We start from the raw sequence: 18,423 nt of genomic DNA on the forward strand, positions 1-18,423 counted from the left end.
GATCCATCAGGCCACGGATGCTGTATGTCATGCAAATCCAAACTCCAGCTGGAAGGTGTAACTGTTTACTGCTGGCCTGCACACTGTTGACGACTGGGGTTCACTGCTAACCTACACACTCTCTGTTATCTGGAAAAAGAATTGTTTTGTGGAGGGCTGACCTCAGTGGAAAGACTCGTATGACCCAGACTCATGTGTCAGTCTGTATCCTTGAATTAGGTTGAATGCAGGGTCAGGCGGGTCAGAACAGAACAGTTTCCTGACTGCTACAGAGGAATTCATTCACAAGCACTTGTATTGAAATTGATTACTCATTAAGTCACCTACCAGTGACGTAGCCATGAAGAAAGGGTTGTTTTCACATTACATATCTTAGTCTGTACAAAGAAAACAGCCATTAATCAACAAATTAATTTTTGATAATTTATGGTTGTTTAATGTGAGATTTACAGTAATAGTATCACAAAGCATCACATAGCATCTGTTTTCAACCAGAAAAGGTGATTTACTCAGAGCACTGAAATTAATATAAAGACAAAAATGGCATTTTCTTCACAGAGCAAACTAATTTTTTACAAACTGACGAGTAGCACTGTAGTTCACCATGACAGTTAAATCACAATCAAGAATAAGGTTGAAACTAACCAGTCTCACACCCAAAACATCTGCATTTTTTGATACACTGCGTTACAAGAAGTGTTACATGCCTTTATTCTTGCCTTAACCATCAGGTCTGTGTATATTCTCTGATTAATTCTCAGTTGCTCTACCACAGGTTATTAGATTTGTCAGTTACAAGTTGTAGGCACCGATGGCATAACGGTCATCTATACCTGAGCTGGTTTTGAAAGTGTTCAGCGTCTTCACAGAGAGCAATATTAACATTTGAGATATTGTCATTTTACAGGGTTTACATGTATACTGTCTGTTAGTTTTGCTTCATTTGTTAAAAAAAAGAAAAATCAGATTTTGGGACACAAGAAATGGGTGTTTTTGGTGTAAACATAGAATTGACAATGCCTTTACATACATAGCAACGCCAAGTGGTTGGTAAATGCAGCCCTTTGCGCAAAAAACAGATGTTCTGTATCAAAGTCTAACATCTATAAAAGTACCCACACATGGTCTCCATGTGCATTCTGGCCAAAGACATGGGGGGGCAAAGGAGATATAAAGGGACCGAGCAGAGAGGCTGTCTCTGCTGAGGTGAAGAGTGGACCGACTGCGATGGATCCATGTCTCTCCATCCTGTTTAGCTCATGGTGATCATCTCATACTTCTCCTTGATGGTGTTCTCCTCCTCTCTCTGCTTCTCTGGTTCCGGGTGGTGTAGCTCGATCAGCAGGCGGTAGACCACGCCCCCCACCACGCCCCCCACCATTGGCCCGGCAACCGGGATCCACCACCAGCAGCCTCCGGCTCTGAGGACGAATTAGCATGTTGCTAATACACTCTGCCAAAGGTTAATGTTGTTGAGTATGACTGCACAGTGTCACAGGCTTAGCCCTGATTACTAGGGCTGTACAATGTAATCAATATTGGCCTTTACTGTACTGATGAAGGTTTCTACATCCCTCCCCACAGCACTGGAGATGCCCTTCCTTTCATCCATTTACATGTTACGCTGAGGCCTGCTTGTGTTATGTGTCTGTGGACCAGGACTTAGTGTATGGGGACTGCGCTTTTTGTCCTTTGTCAGTTGAAACTGGTCTTATGGTTATGGTTACGCAGCACTCTGGTCAGCTGTTGTTTTTAAATGTGCTTTATAAAAACACAAATTACATGATAACTGTGCAGACGTCAGGTCCGTTCTCAGCAACCGTTCTCTTTCCCTTCTCCCTTCATCATTCTGTCCCATTTGCACGAATGGATAGATTAATTTCTTTGAACATTTTTTAAAAATCCAATCTGAATGTTTTTGAGGCCGATTCCATGACGTGTACTTGTTTTTCATAAGGTGTTTGAATAATTTTGTCTTGTGGGTAAAATGCAACTGTGTTATGTGTTTTCTGCCCTTTTGGCTAGGTCTCCCTTGAAAAAGATTTTCAATCTCAATGGGATATTTCCTGGTAAAATAAAGTTAAAATAAAATGAATAAAATCATCACTACTTCACTACTCTGATTCGTTGATGGTCTCTTGAGTGTTCTAGAAGTCATGGCCCCTATTCAGAGACCACCAAAGTGGGAAGACATTGAGATTTGATTGTTGTGACGCACGTTCTCTCTTGCTAGTAATGAGCCCAGAGGTGCAGGAAGCATGCCCCTGCTTTCTGACACACTGACAACACTGATCTCTCAGTGTCACTCCTGTGTGTGATTAGCGCCACCTGGCTGTCAGACTGGGTCAGGTCTCTTTTACATGTGGGGGACTGTATTGACAGAGATCACAGAGCTCAGGTTAACCTGTAAGGATAAGCAGATATGGTCATGTTTTTCTTTTCACTAGATGTTTGGATATGCAGGTGTGTGTGTGTGTGTGTGTGTTTTACAGGGTCAAAGCAGGTCAGATTTGGACCTCTATTCCACTCTCAAGCAGGGTGAGCATGTCCTCTCTAATATCATACATGCAGTTTCTTCTGCCACACACACACACAAACACATGCTGCCACACACATGTAGTATGTTGTCCCACAAACGTATGTTGGCACACACATGTATATAGGCACACATCCACGCTGCTGATAAACCCATTCATCTTCTCACTGCCTCTGTCACTCTCTGCCCACACTACACACACGCCCACCGAACAGCTGGGTTCTAGTGAGTGGTTACTGGGTTTTAGTGAGTGGTTCTAGTGAGTGGTTACTGGGTTTTAGTGAGTGGTTCTAGTGAATGGTTACTGGGTTTTAGTGAGTGGTTACTGGGTTTTAGTGAGTGGTTACTGGGTTTCAGTAAGTGGTTCTAGTGAGTGGTTACTGGGTTTTAGTGAGTGGTGTTAGTGAGTAATTACTGGGTTTCAGTAAGTGGTTCTAGTGAGTGGTTACTGGGTTTTAGTGAGTGGTTTTAGTGAGTGATTACTGGGTTTCAGTAAGTGGTTCTAGTGAGTGGTTACTGGGTTTTAGTGAGTGGTTTTAGTGAGTAGCTACTGTGGTTACAGTCCCTAGAGAACTCCCACGCCATCTCATTTTCTATGTGTCAGCCAACAGCCCACATGGTCATTTTTGTCCTCCAAAGAAAAACATCCCTGTCCCTTCTGTAAACGTGGCCCAGGTTTTGACTTCTTCAGTCTGCACACTGACAGTTCAGACAGGCTTCTGAAGGTTATCTTGAACAAATAAAAGCATGGAGCACTGTCGGCTGCTTTGAAAAAAAAAACAGATGGGGGCCATTTTTGTTTCAACAGGGAAAAAAAAACAACCTAAATTGAATGAAGCAACCCAGTGCCTCTGTGAGACCATTCGGAAAATTTCATTAGTGGAACGTCCAACATCCCAGTACTTTTCCAGTACTGGAAATGTCATTGACAGTCAACGAGGCATACTGATGTTTGTAGAGGAGACAAACTGAAGGGTGCAGGTAGCAGTCACAGCCTATAATGGGGCTGGGGAGTATCACACACTGCACAGGGAGTATCACACACTGCACAGGGAGTATCACATACTGCACAGTGAGTATCACACACTGCACAGTGAGTATCACACACTGCACAGTGAGTATCACACACTGCACAGGGAGTATCACACACTGCACAGGGAGTATCACACACTGCACAGGGAGTATCACACACTGCACAGGGAGTATCACACACTGCACAGTGAGTATCACACACTGCACAGTGAGTATCACACACTGCACAGTGAGTATCACACACTGCACAGGGAGTATCACACACTGCACAGGGAGTATCACACACTAGCGGTCTAGTTTGACATTATTCTCACTGCCATATCATTGTCCTTTGGCCTTTTTTTGTTTTGTTTTTGTGCAATTATATTTCAGTTCTGTTATATATATCATTCTGTTTAATAATTGATCGTGCTCCCATTACAATGACATCATTATTCCTTTTACACCCTTTTCTTGCTGACAAGTTCACTCTGCAAGTTAATATTGCGATGGTCAGCGTCAAGGTTGTGACGTAAGGAGCAGGTTATGGTCAGAGAGTAGGTCAAAGGTGGAAAAGACCGCATGAGGGTGTTTGCTGTACCTGAACACCTCCATCCCCCACCCTGCCACTGCGGTGAAGAGTCTGGGCCCCAGGTCTCGGGCCGGGTTGATGGGATAACCGCAGTTCAGCCCCATGGACACCCCAATGGCCAGGATGGTCAGGCTGATCACCACGGGCTCCATCCCCTTTGGGGCACCCATGTTCCTCCTGTCCATTATAGCCAGAACACACAGCACCAGTGCCCCTGTGCCAATTACCTGTGTCAATAGGCAGCAGAGAGATTATGAAACAGGATAAAGGAAACAGGTCTGTGGACATGTGAAACAGGTCTGAGGACATGTCTTATGTCTTATCAAACAGGTCTTAGGTCTTATGAAACAGGTCTGTGGACATGTTAAAAATGCTGACAAAACTCTGAACCTTTGCTTGCAAGAAATTACGTATGAATCATATTTTGGAATTTGATTTTATTGTTTAATCTTTTGGATCCTAATGTTTGTTCAACTGATGTGTTTCCTGATCACACATCATATATGATGCTTCACATTTTTGTTTGCTTACATAAGTCTTTACTATCGTATCTCCTGCCTGCTAGTAGACGGATGCAGAGCAGCTCTTATTAGGCAAATACCTCAGGTGCCATAAGGTGCCATACTTATATTAATGTTTAACCAAAGCCACCCTACACCCCATGACTATCACCAATAAAGGTTTAAACTAGAGAAGAGACCATGGGTTAGGTTACTCCCCTCTACCACTTGTTTTGGAAACAGAAAATAGGTTGTTAATTCATGTACAGTCAAAAGACAAGAACTCAAAAGGCTATTTTATATAATAAATTTCCATCAACTCCTCATTGTGTTCTATTAATTAACAACACAATGTGAAACCAACCTGTTCAGTTACGAAGCAACACTGATTGTGAATCAATTGTTGTGATTGTTTGATTGATTGTGAATCACAACTGTTGTGCAAATGAAACAGACAACAATTATTATCAAGACAACCCCTATAAAGTAGTGGTTCTGCAGGTGGTGACCACAGACCTTTTCTCTGTTCTCATGCTTTCTGGCTGATGTTTTGGTTACTTTGGCATGTTGTCAGTTCTCTCACCATAGAGGTAGCATGAGGCGGTGTTTACCACCCACAGAAGCTCAAGTAGTGCAGCTCATCCAGGATGGCACATCAGTGCGAGCTCTAGCAAGAAGGTTTGCTGTGTCTGTCAGCACAGTATCCAGAGCATGGAGCAGATACCAGGAGACAGGCCAGTACACCAGAAGACACGGAGGGGGCCGTAGGAGGGCAACACCCCAGCAGCAGGACCACTACCTCCTCCTTTATGCAAGGAGGAACAGGAGGAGCAGTACCAGAGCCCTGAAAAATGACCTCCAGCAGGCCACTAATATCCATGTTTCTGCTCAAACTGTCAGAAACAGACTCCATGAGGGTGGTATGAGGGCCCGACATCCACAAATGGGGCTTGTTCTCACAGCCCAACACCGTGCAGGGCGATTGACATTTGCCAGAGAACACCAAGATTGGCAGATTTGCCATTGGCACCCTGTGCTCTTCACGGATGAGAGCAGGTGCACACTGAGCACATGACAGAGTCTGGAGAAGCCATGGAGAATGTTCTGCTGCCTGTAACATCCTCCAGCATGACCGGTTTGGCAGTTGGTCAGTATTGGATCTGGGAGGCATTTCTTTGGAGGGCCGCACAGACCTCCATGTGCTAGCCAGAGCTACCCTGACATCCATTAGGTACCAGGATGAGAACCTCAGACCCATTGTGAGACCATATGTTGGTGCAGTGGGCCCTGGGTTCTTTCTGATGCATGACAATGCTAGACCTCATGTGGCTGAAGTGTGTCAGCAGTTCCTGCATGATGAAGGCATTGATGCTATGGACTGGCCTGCCCGTTGCCCAGACCTGAACCCAATCAAACACATCTGGGACATCAACCACCAACACCACGTTGCACCACAGACTGTCCAGGATTTGACTGACGCTTTAATCCAGGTCTGGGAGGAGATTCCTCAGGAGAACATCCACTGCCTCATCAGGACCATACCCAGGTGTAGGGTGGTCATACAGGCACGTGAAGATCATATACACTACTGAGCCTCATTTTAACTTGTCTTGAGGAATTTCACTGAAGTTGAAACAGCATGTCATTTGATTTCCACTTTGATTTTGAGTATGATTCCAAATCCAGACCTCCATGGGATAATAATAATAATGATTTACATTGATCATTTTTATGTTATTTTGTTCTCAATGCATTCCACTATATAATAAATAAAGATTTTCAACTGGAATATTTTATTAATTGAGATCTAAGATATGTTGTTTTAATGTTCCTTCTTATTTCTGAGCAATTGTGTGTGTGAGAATGCAATGTATCGTGGCAATTCAGTTGTAACGTGGCTTGCGCCACGGAGCGAGGAGACGGACACAATCGCTGAGAGGAGCGAGATTTATTAAAGGGAATACCAAAATCAGAGTCGAAAGGACAGGCGTGGGTCAAACCGGGAGGGCAGCCAGAACAGGTAAGGTACACGGGCATAATGGGACAGGGAACTTAAACACGACGGGAGACACGGAGCAGGCAGAACAAACACGGAAAACAGAAACACAGCGTAAACTCACGAATGCACGAACCGACAGGATGAACAAACCAACTGATAGACAAAATCACGGATGACACGACTGGGGAATGACGGGACTATATACATAGAACCAAACTAGGGACAGGTGATGACAATGACACAGGGGCGTGGTAACAGATGAGGAATCATCAAAATAAACGAGCAGGGCGGGACAAACAGGCAGGGAACACAGACATGAGGGAACCCAGAGTGACAGCTACGAGAGGGGGCGTTGCCCTACGTGACATCAGTATTTTCTCATTAGTTAATAATTACAAATTGATGCCCCCTCGGCCCTTTTAACCCTGTATATTCATTATCCTACAGACTTCTGGGCATTTCCTGCTTGGACAACTGAATATCACACTACATGAATTATTCTATTTCCATCATGTTTAAGAGGATATACATATTGTTATAACCAGAGGTGGGCAGTAACGAAGTACATTTACTTAAGTACTGTACTTAAGTACAGTTCTTGAGTATTTGTACTTTACTTAAGTTGATTTTTTTTTTAATACTTATGACTTTCACTTCACTACAGTTGAATAACAAATACAGTACTTATCACTCCACTACATTTCTGTCCAGCTCTCGTTACTCGTATTTTCTCGTATTTTCACAGGTGACAGCCTATCAGCAAACAAGGATGTGTCTGTGAGGTGTAAAATCAAGTTCGGTGTCGCTAGTCGTTCTTTTCCTAAATAACAAGCAACATGAACGGAGACGGCGGTGATGGAGCATGCCAGGGTTACCAACTTTTCAAGATCGCTTGGAGTGAGATTTGAACCTGGACTTGGTGGGGGGGGGGGGGGGGGGGGGGGGGTGGTGAACGTTACCGGGGGCGGTGAAAAATGGACACAAATTAAGTATTATATCGCGATCGCCGGTGGTTGATAGATATAGATCAGAGGTAAATAAACTAGATTTTTTTTTCGGCGTGAGATATCGGAAGTGTGGCGCGAGAGCGTGTGAAAATGGTCAAATGCGTGTGTCTCACGCTGGCAACCCTGGCATGCTTTTTCGAGTACTTGCACCCATGGCCGTATCTCGACAAAATGTTCAGTTTTCTGAACGGATAAATCATTCCTATCGTTTTAAATGCATGCTTTGTTTGCCAAAAACAAACTATAGGCTATCACTGCATACAAAAATTCACTGTCCCACCTGAGGAAGCATATTATATGCAGCCTAAATGTTTTGTTAAGTGACCATTTTCTATGTAGTCAGAGGAGCTTTGCAGTAAGGCTAGTGAAATGACTTTGCCTGCTCACTCCACTGCTAGGTCTGCTAGGATAACTATAAATAATGTTAACATTATATTGGCAAGTAATACTACGGAAAACTACGCAAGCAAACTACGGAAACATCAATAAGGGAAACCGTGTGGGTTAATCGAATATTGTCAAATAATGTTTCCATTCTAATGTCAGTGTAATGTCAATAATTCTAATGTGGCTGTGATTTCTAGTTTGAAAAGAGTTTGCTAGCATGTTGGGTGGCATGGAGTTGGCGGGCTTTAGCCATACTGCAAAAGGTTGTGGCAAGGTTAGACTACCAAGATCCCGCACTGCTAATTTTACTTTGTCTTTGTTAATATTGACTGTAACATAATGTTGTATTGGATGACTGAATACCTAACTAGCAAAGAGAGAAAACCGTCATTTTATTATTGACTTTTAATATGGTAACATAATTTGCTTAAACAGGTTAGGCTAGGCTAATCAGTGAATTATGGTTTTAGAAAATGTTTTTGTTCCTTAAACTAAAATGTAAACTGTATGATTATTATGCCCAAAATGGATTTGGTAGGTTGTATAATACTTTTAAACTAACGTTTTTACAAATGTGAAGGAAGGTGTACTTTAATACTTAAGTATTTTTAAAAGCAAGTACTTCAGTACTTTCACTTAAGTAAGATTTTGAACATGCAACTTTCACTTGTATCGGAGTAGCATTTGACCAGTGGTATCTGTACTTTGACTCAAGTAATGAAATTGAGTACTTCGTCCGCCTCTGGTTATAACTATACCTGAATAGATTCTAACAATATGACATATTATCAAACTGTGTATTTTAATGGGCAATGATTGTAGAATTCCACTTAGAACAATTCTATCAACACATGTTCTCACCTGATCACGTGTGATCTCACCTGATCAATAAATCCATTGAATACCGAGAGGTGCTTTGCTGGATAGGAGGCAAAGATGTTTGCAGTGGCATTTTCACCTGTCACCATCAACACTCCATTGCTGTAGTCCATTAAGGCATCTGGAAAGATTAGAGTGTTTTCTATATGACTGGCGCCCCATCCACACTTGCTTTCTCACCTTCAACTATTTAAAAGATGAACGGATTAATGTTTTCTATTAGTCCATATTTCCTGTTCATATTGTACAGGTTTTTATTCTGTATTATTATTATTTTTGTATATCAACAGAGAGTTTAGCTCCAAACCTAATCCACCAAGCCTGGTCAAGGGTTAATCAAATTAATGAGTTAATCAATCTGACAGTCAGGAGTGTTGGAACTAAACTCTGTAAGGTGGTGTATGTAAGGTCCTGTAATGTCCAGACCAGTGTTGTAGCTAGATGTCTGCATGTCTGTTGGCATATGTAAATATGCTAATATAATTTGCAGTATAGAAATATGTAAATATGTAAATATAACCTATGCCAGGGCTATTCAACTGGCGGCCCATCTCCCCATAAATAATAATGAATATTTGATAAACCGCCGTAAAAATAAATAACATTTTATTTGCAACATTTTACGACACTGTGTCGAAAGTTACGTTTGAATTGACGTTCGCGAATTACGTTTTACGTTTACGAATTTACGTTCGTTTACATCCACTATGACAGTATTGGTATACAGTTGTGATCAAATTTATTCAACCCCCACTGAAATAAAGTGTTTTGGCCAGTTTGACATTGATTTTGATCATTTCAGTCATCTTATTTACAATTATATCAAAGAGGCACTTATAAATTAGACAAACATAACATAATATTTATGATGGAATAACCACAAATGTCTTTACTGTGCTCACATCATTATCAGTTTTATTCAACCCCCTAGTGACATTATTTTTTAGTACTTAGTACAACATCCTTTTCCAGTTATGACAGCTTTCAAGCGTGAAGCATAGCTTGACACAAGTGTCTTGCAGCGACCTATGGGTATCTTAGCCCATTCTTCATGGGCAAAAGCCTCCAGTTCAGTCACATTCTTAGGCTTGCGCACTGCAACTGCCTTCTTTAGGTCCCACCAGAGGTTCTCAATTGGATTTAAGTCTGGTGATTGCGATGGCCACTCTAGAATGTTCCAGCCTTTCATGTTCAACCATGCTCTAGTGGACTTGGATGTGTGCTTCGGATCATTGTCCTGTTGGAAGGTCCAACGTCTCCCAAGCCGCAGGTTTGTGACTGACTCCATCACATTTTCCTCCAAGATCTCCTGGTACTGAAGGGAATTCATGGTACCCTGCACACGTTGAAGCTTTCCTGTACCATTAGAAGCAAAACAGCCCCAAAGCATAATTGACCCCCCGCCATGCTTCACAGTAGGCAAGGTGTTCTTTTGTTCATAAGCCTGGTTCTTCCTTCTCCAAACATAGCGCTGGCCCAAACAGTTCTAATTTAGTTTCATCTGACCACAGTACACTGTTCCAAAACCTTTGTGGCTTGTCCACATGACTTTTGGCATACTGCAGTCGACTTTTCTTGTTCTTTGGAGTCAGCAAGGGGGTGCGTCTGGGCGTTCTGGCATGGAGGTCTTCGTTATGCAGTGCGCGCCTTATTGTCTGAGCTGAAACTTCAGTGCCCACATCTGACAGGTCTTTTTTCAGTTCCTTAGCAGTCACGCGGGGATTTTTCTCCACATTACGCTTCAGGTAGCGCACAGCAGTCGCGGTCAGGATCTTCTTTCTGCCACGACCAGGTAACGTTTCCACTGTGCCCTTTAACTTGAACTTGCGAATGATACTTCCGATAGTGTCTCTTGGAATATTTAACAACTTCGCAATCTTTTTATATCCATTGCCATTCTTGTGAAGAGCAATAACCTCTTCTCTTGTCTTCTGGGACCATTCTCTTGCCTTCACCATGCTTGGAAACACACCAGTAGATGTCTAGAAGGAGCTGAGTATCACAGTCCTTTTAAATCTGCCTAATTGGTGCTTATCATGCTTGATTGCTGCTCGTTGACATCCACAGATGTTTTCAATACCTGATGGAAAACACTGGAATGAACCTCTGTTCTTAGGAGTGGTAGTCGTAAAGGGGTTGAATAATTGTGTCAATGAAGAAATCACAAAAAGGCCATTTAATACTTTATGACAAAAAAAATTGATTCTATCTTAGTTGCATTTAGTTCTTTAACAAGTCCTTGTAAGATTTCATTATGAACACAATTACAAATGTGCACTGAATTCCATAAAACCCTTCGCAGCATTGGGGGTTGAATAAATTTGATCACAACTGTAGGTCTGAAAATTGTCTGGCCCACAGGTCAGAGGTCTCTGCCAAATCTGGCCCACAGAAAAATATAGTTGAATAGCCCTGACCTACGCTATAACCTACAGTGAGAACATGTTAAATTCTATGTTATACGTCCATCTATGTCAGTGTATCAGCCCACTGGCGAGGTGATGAGTGGCCGGTCCTGCGGTGGTCACTCACCATAGTACAGGCCGAAGACAGCACAGGAACCCACGAAAGCCCCACTGAACTGTGCAGCCACATACACTGGGAGGTTCTTTACAGGAAGCTTCCCCAGGACGACCATAGCCAGCGATATAGCCGGGTTCACGTGTCCACCTGCAAAGCCAAAAGAAGTCTGGGCACTGATGCCAACTCCCACGACCCACTGACTGATGCCAACTCCCACGACCCACTGGCATTGATGCTTCAACCCGCTGAAGCTATTGATTTGATAATGAGTTTAAACTGCTACTTAAGTTCCTAGTTGGCTCACATTAAGATCTGTTGAGGGGTGGGTGATTTTAAACTGCTGCTTAAGTTCCTTTAGTTGGCTCACATTAAGATCTGTTGAGGGGTTGTTAAAGGCCTGATGACAGCATACGTGGGGTAAAGAGGAGTTATCAGCGGGTAGGATCAGTGCAGGTCTCTGAGGCCTAAACCCGACACCTAAGGTTATCAGTCTGAAGCATCGACCTGTTGTCTTCTCCACGCTCTCCTCTTTCTCCCCTTTTTCCCTAATCCACATGGCATTTCACAAGTACTGTCTACAACAGCCAGCTGTAAAGTCAATGGAAATTGAATCTGAAATAATAAACGTTTTATCAGGTCAGTTTGCAGCACATGAATGACTCTGGATTAACAACAGTGTACTCTGAGGATTCAATCCAACCTCTTCATCTTAGCTCCTCCACTCTAATGCTTGGGGAAAAAACAAATGGTGATCCATGACCCATCCCTCACACATCGTCCTGGCTGGGGACTCAAACAAACCAGCCCTCGTCCTGCTTGGCCTGGAAGCTCAGTGGCTCCACACAACACTTGCTGTTTACAGACGCCACTCTGTGGAACAAAGGCCCCTGCAGGTCATGATGGGCTAATGCAGATAATGGAGGAGTGTGGATCTGCCCACTGACCACTAGCCTCCAGCGGGAAGGTCTCTGTCTCCCCCTCTGTGGGGTTCTTGCTCCATTTCTCTTTAATGGAGTCCATAAAGAGGTCCCACTAGACCACACAAATATCAGCAGACACATCTCAAGACAAGTGTATAATTTCATAATCCATGGTCCCATGGGTGGCCTTAAATAATTCCAAACTGAGTTGTGAAAGAAAACCAAATGAATTAATATATATTAAAACCCTAACATTCATTTCTTCAGGTGTTGATTCGTATGACAGTTTTGATGTTTGCACACATGCGGTCAAGCTTACACAATGTACTGATAAAAAGCTGTTTGGGGAGTGGGCCAAAGGGAATGTTATTGCAGAGAGGTATGGAGGGTTAACATAATTCCCCACTCACAGGCACAGGACAGAACCTACCACTGCACACCACACCACACATTCACTGTTTACCTCTGCAGTTACAGATTCCATCATGACAATTTGGCCAAACATCATATATATAGATATATCACTGGCAAAGCCCCTGGTAGAGTCTCTCAAGGCAAATTAGTCCTAGGTGATGGACCAAATAAAGAATGATCTCCACTCTCCACATGGATCCACTCTCCCATGGGCGGTAGTAGGGGTAGAAAGTAGTAGAAAGGCAGAATTAGGGGTCCAGTGCAGTGTGGATCTCATAGTGGCCAACTGGTAGACAAAATGGTTGCTTCCCTGTGACTTTGGGTTGGGGATCGAGCTCTGACTGTTTGTCAGATGCACCAAATGGCATTTTGGAGCACCTGGTCTTCTTGAAGTCCTTGGAGGAGATACTGGAAGGTGCCCCTTCTGGGGATTCTGTTGTTCTGCTGAGGGACTTCAATGCTCATGTGGGCAATGACTGGGAATGAATGGGAGGAACAATCTCCCCGATCTGAACCCGAGTGGTGTTCTGTTATTGGATTTTGGTGCATGTCACAGTTTGTCCATATTGAGTACCATTTTCGAGCCCAAAGGTGTCCATAAGTGTCCATGACTCACGTGTGGGAGTGGCCGTGTGTGGTCTGGAATACTAGCATAGGGTGTTGATCTTGTTAGATGTCAGAAAAGATCTTCAACTCCCACATTCATGTAGAGCTTTGACTAAATCCTGAGGGAGGCCAGAGACACAGTCTGAGTGGGCCATGTTCCGTGCCTCCATTGTTGACACGGATTTTGTATTTGTTGTCATGGCGTCAATCCTTGAACCCGATGGTGGACACGTCGTTTGAGAGAGGCTGTAGAAGCTGAAGAAAGAGTCCCCATCGGGCCTGAATGGCTTGTTGTACTCCGGAGGCAGCAAGCGGTTGTTGCAGAGGCAAAACATCAGATGTGGCAGGAGTTCAATGAATATGACTTTCAGCTTGTTCCGAGAAGATTCTGGCAAACTGTCAGGCAACTCAGGAGAGTAGAGCGATTCCCAACAATACTGCGGAGCTGGGGGTGTCATTAGGCGGAGGAAGGAATACTTTGAGAGTCTTCTCAATCCAACCAGCACGCCTTCCATAGAGGAAGCAGAGCTGGGGGACTTGGGTGAGGGTCCATCACCCAAGGTGACCAGAGTAGTGAAACTCCTTGGCAGCGGTCCACCCTGAGTTCCTTAAGGCTCTGGATGTTATGGGACTGTATTTGCTGACACGTCTTTGTAAAATTGCGTGGACTTCAGGGGCAGTTCCTCTGGACTGGAAAATGGGGGGTAGTGGTTCCCCCTTTTAAGAAAATGTGCCTGAGGGTGTGTTTCAGCTTTCAGGGGCTCACACTCCTCAGTAAGTCAGACTGTTTTTCAGTTGGGGTTGAACTCTGTCAAGGCTGCCCTTTGTGACCAATTCTATTCATAACTTTTATGGATAGAATTTCTTGGCATAGCCAAGTGGTGGAGGGGGTTCGGTTGGTGGCTTCAGGATTCCACGTCTCCTGATGTAGATGTTGTGGTCCTGTTGGCATCATCAGTTCAGGAGCTCCAGCTATAAGCGGCTGAAATGAGTTTCCTCCATAGGGTGTCCAGGATGTCCCTTAGAAATAGGGTGAGGTGTTCCAGGCATGTCCAACTGGGAGAAGACCTGAGATGCTGAAGAGTTTATATCTCTTGGTTGTCCTGGAAATGCCACGGTATCCCCCAGAAGAGCTGAAAGAGGTGGCTGAAAGATCCTCCTTGCTTAGGATACTGCCCCCGTGACCCGGACCTGGATAAGAGGATGTGAATGCATGCATGGGTGGATGGATGGATGGATGCATGGATGGATGGATGGATGGCTGTTTAATAAGGGAAAGGGTTAAATCAGGAATGAAACAAGTGTTTATCTGTTTAAATTAAAGGCAGTTGGACTTTGTAACATCTGTCCAAATTATCAAAGAACCAGTGGTTCATAGAAATCAGCTTGTGGCCAGGAATCTGGTTTCCTGATATTTATGTGTAGCTTATTTGATTTTGATGGCAGGGAAATACATTAAACAACCACTACAAAAGCCCTGGCACTTAGTCCTATTACATTGCAGGATATTTTGGTGAAATTAAATGACAGGGACTCCAGTGGATATTCTGGTTGTATGTGAACACATTTTGATTTATTTATTAAATATTTTTATTTTCTATTTGTTTGTTTGTCTCTGTTGTTGCCTCTGTGACATTCAGACGAAACAGTCACACAGCCGCTCAGTGGGCATAACCACAGTGACTCTCGTTGAATGTGACTTCACGACCATACCGATCAATCAAAAAAAAAAAGTCCATCAATCAGAGCTGGGGGAGATACCCTCTGTTATCACTGCTCTTGAGACGGTTTACTGTATGCTCACCTCTTTTTTCATCAGACCAGGCTGGATAGCAACCAAGGTTTATCTCAGGGCACTTATATGGTTGCCCAACTCTTGTGATCAAGAGTTGGGCAACCATAAAGAGTTCAATAACATTAATTTTGATTTGATTAATTTATCAAGCATCCACAACATGTGCGTAACATGCTTATAAATCCTATACGGACATTGGTGAGTGCTTCTTATATTTAATAAATGCAGGTTATGCAGAGATAACTGCAGGTGCAAACCTCAAAGTATTTCTAATGTTTGTTTTTGCATTGTTTGATGAGCAGCAAATCAAAACCCAATCTCTGGCTTAGACAGGACTCATCTTAGGACATGGAAAAACAAGGACAGTTACAGCTGACAATTAAAACTGATAATCACCTCCATTTGTTTCTCATGGTGCTATCTGGACCACTGCATTGTCACACTGACTACACTCAATACTTCAATTATTCAATTCAATTATTCTATCTTTATTCAATTATATGATCATATTTTGACTTTATAGAAACAATTTTTGTTGCGTAATAACATAAATGATATGATGTATGCTTCGTTATTTGTGTGGCTGTGTGCTAAATCATGAAAAAAAACAAACCGACAAAACTAATTAAGAGCCAGTTCAAACATGTTGGTCACCTGACACCCCTCCTGCCACGTAGATGGCCAGCATTACCCCCATAGAGAAGCCGATGTGGATGGTGAGAGGCTCCCCCAAGGTTCTTCTGCTCAGGACGGCCTGGGCCACAGAGCCACAGCCAAAGAGCTGGCAGAAGACAGGAGGCATGGACAGATGTCACCACTTAAAACACACAGTCATTATTGTCTTGAAAAATCTCGTGTATTTCAGAGCTTTAAGACTAATACGTTGGATATAAGAATGTCATAATCTGCATTAATGGTAATTAATTAGCATCAAAAGTAATTTGCATTAATGAAATCAAGCAGGACACTGTGTAATGAAACCAATGCTCAGCACTTAAGCTATTTTAAGTCATCAGGTGTCTGCAATCCAGGATCAGACATCTACAAATGAGAAGACCAAACCATCTATAAATGTTCATAACATCACTGAGAACACAGTGAAGGAAAAGAGGGAAATTAAGAGCAAACTGCTTATGCTATATTACATATATCAGATGTTTTTAATCCAATCCTGGGGCCTCTTGAGCCATTCCAGGTTTTTGATGTTTTCCTACCTCTAAAACGTGCATATACAGTGCTGAGGAAGGTCACCTAATACTTTGAAACATCAACCAAATATAAACTATATATTGTGAATGTTTCTATGCTCATTTTGTAATCAACTAATTTTGTAATTAATTAATTAATATTGAGTCACATGGTAGCAGTTTACATTTAAATGTACATGTAAATGTAAACTGCTACCATGTGACTCAATATTAATTAATTAATTCGAAGGTTTCACACTTAACACAGAGGTATTCAAATCCCAGTCCTCAAGATCCAGATTATACAGGTTATATACCCTCTCTTTACAGGTGTGACAACAAAATGGGCAAATAGTTACATGAATTATTTAACAAACAACACAGGAATTACAAAACCCAGGACCAGAGTTGGATTTGAGGTCCGGATTTGAATACCACTATTCCAATACCTCAGTTAGCAAAGTAAATCATCCAAGTAACATTTCGACATTTACTAACCCATTAACAGAATGCGTCACCTAATACTTGTGCTCTTGCTTCTAATTGTGAGAAAACTGGTAATCTTTTATTAGTCAGCCCATAAATGAGGTCAGAGCAGGTTAACAAGGTGAAATTGGATAACTGGAGTGTGGAGAAAAGGTCCTGAGACACACACCACTACTCATCTATCATATTCCTTTACAGTTTCATTTAATTTTTTTTTCTCAATTTCGTGTTTTCGTGTGTGACAAAAAGTCGCTGTTACACAGTAAGTTATGTCCATGATATTATATTTCATTAACAAAATTCGACCAAATATTGAGCTATACTAACTCAGACATTAAACAGACAGTAAAAGTCAGCATTATTTTTTTGTCTAATAGTTTAAATGTTTTTATGTACAATTCTAAACTATATTTGCAGCATACTAAACCTTTTGATCGACGCGTTGACATTTTGGCACTGATATTAGTAGGCATATCTGAAAGAAGTGTCGTCAAAATAAACAATTCCATAAGCCAAAGCTTGAAAATGCAAAAGAAAGTAAAAGTCCTGTTGGAAAGGTGAAATCTAAATAATATTGACAGTTTAAGATTGGTGCCATCGCTCCAAAAAAGTCTCTTGACAGATTTGAGTACTTACTATTAATACGAACGTGCCAAGGAATTCTGCCAGAAACTGTCGGATGAGGTGATGTCTGAGGGCACATTTCCCCCTTACATTCCTCACGTTATCAATCTTCATATTTAGCCAGAACACTAGACAGCTTTTTACGTCTCTGTTGTCAGTACGGACTGTACACACTGAGTATGAGCGCCCGTGGAGTGGCTCAGATTATAACCACGTCCGCCCCCCCGATGAATCTGCTCGCCGTATGATCGCCACACTCACACGTCCATCCTGCTTCATTCATCTCGATTTGACATTTCACACATCACCACGACACAAATTCATGTTTGCTGTTTGTCCTCTTAAAACTAAATTCATGCTGGATAGTTCATTTATTGTTACAATTAGCTACTCGGTTTATGACATACGTCTAGTTATTTAATATAGAGTTTGTTTCTCCAACAAAACGTATGTCTTTAGGCCAAATGTTTATATGTCATTTGGAAATAACATACTGTTACTGTTCGTCTTTTTTATGAATTACTTACAACCTTCCTCCTACGAGAGACCACACATTGTCTAAAGTCGAGGATAATATAGTATTATATTGTAGTGTATTTTCTGAACATGGAGTCATGCAAAGGTCAATAAACAACAGTATTAATAAAAGAATGACAACTATGCAAATATTGCAAACAAATGAATTGCCATAAGTTATTAGTAAACTCGAGTTTCGCTCGTGCAGTTTACCAAGGTGAACTTCAGTGTGTAATGCTACGTGTTGTCCGATAGAGGGAGCGCTTTGCAAAGGAACAAAGCGCGGCGAGGCTGCCTCCGCGCGTTCGTCCGACACGCACACTGTGGAGGAGAGAGGCGACAGGTATGGGGCGATGTGTTTTGCTTACATTAATCACTGTCACTTTTTCTGGGGTGTCGTCTTTGATGTGAAACAGACACAGTCGGCACGTCTCCTGCGCG

The 18,423-nt window shown here is 42.5% G+C and overlaps 1 protein-coding gene and 1 long non-coding RNA gene across 2 annotated transcripts; one reads left to right on the forward strand and one right to left on the reverse strand.

The window, feature by feature from the left end:
• Positions 1–438: 438 nt before the first annotated feature.
• aqp9b (aquaporin 9b) lies at positions 439–17,611 on the reverse strand. The gene is made up of 6 exons (XM_076997262.1): positions 17,479–17,611; positions 15,824–15,950; positions 11,444–11,581; positions 8,914–9,032; positions 4,149–4,366; positions 439–1,421 (listed from the first exon to the last, which is right to left on the reverse strand). The coding sequence occupies exons 1-6, from the start codon at positions 17,578–17,580 to the stop codon at positions 1,253–1,255; spliced, it is 873 nt and encodes a 290-aa protein (XP_076853377.1). The 5' UTR covers positions 17,581–17,611; the 3' UTR covers positions 439–1,252.
• On the forward strand, positions 1,270–3,374 carry LOC143508618 (uncharacterized). Its single transcript, XR_013129405.1, has 3 exons — positions 1,270–1,462; positions 2,493–2,538; positions 3,345–3,374. It is a non-coding gene; the product is annotated as an uncharacterized LOC143508618 (long non-coding RNA).
• Positions 17,612–18,423: the final 812 nt, after the last annotated feature.

The sequence above is a fragment of the Brachyhypopomus gauderio genome, chromosome 1 (genome assembly GCF_052324685.1).
Source record: "Brachyhypopomus gauderio isolate BG-103 chromosome 1, BGAUD_0.2, whole genome shotgun sequence".
Taxonomy (NCBI): Eukaryota; Metazoa; Chordata; class Actinopteri; order Gymnotiformes; family Hypopomidae; genus Brachyhypopomus; species Brachyhypopomus gauderio.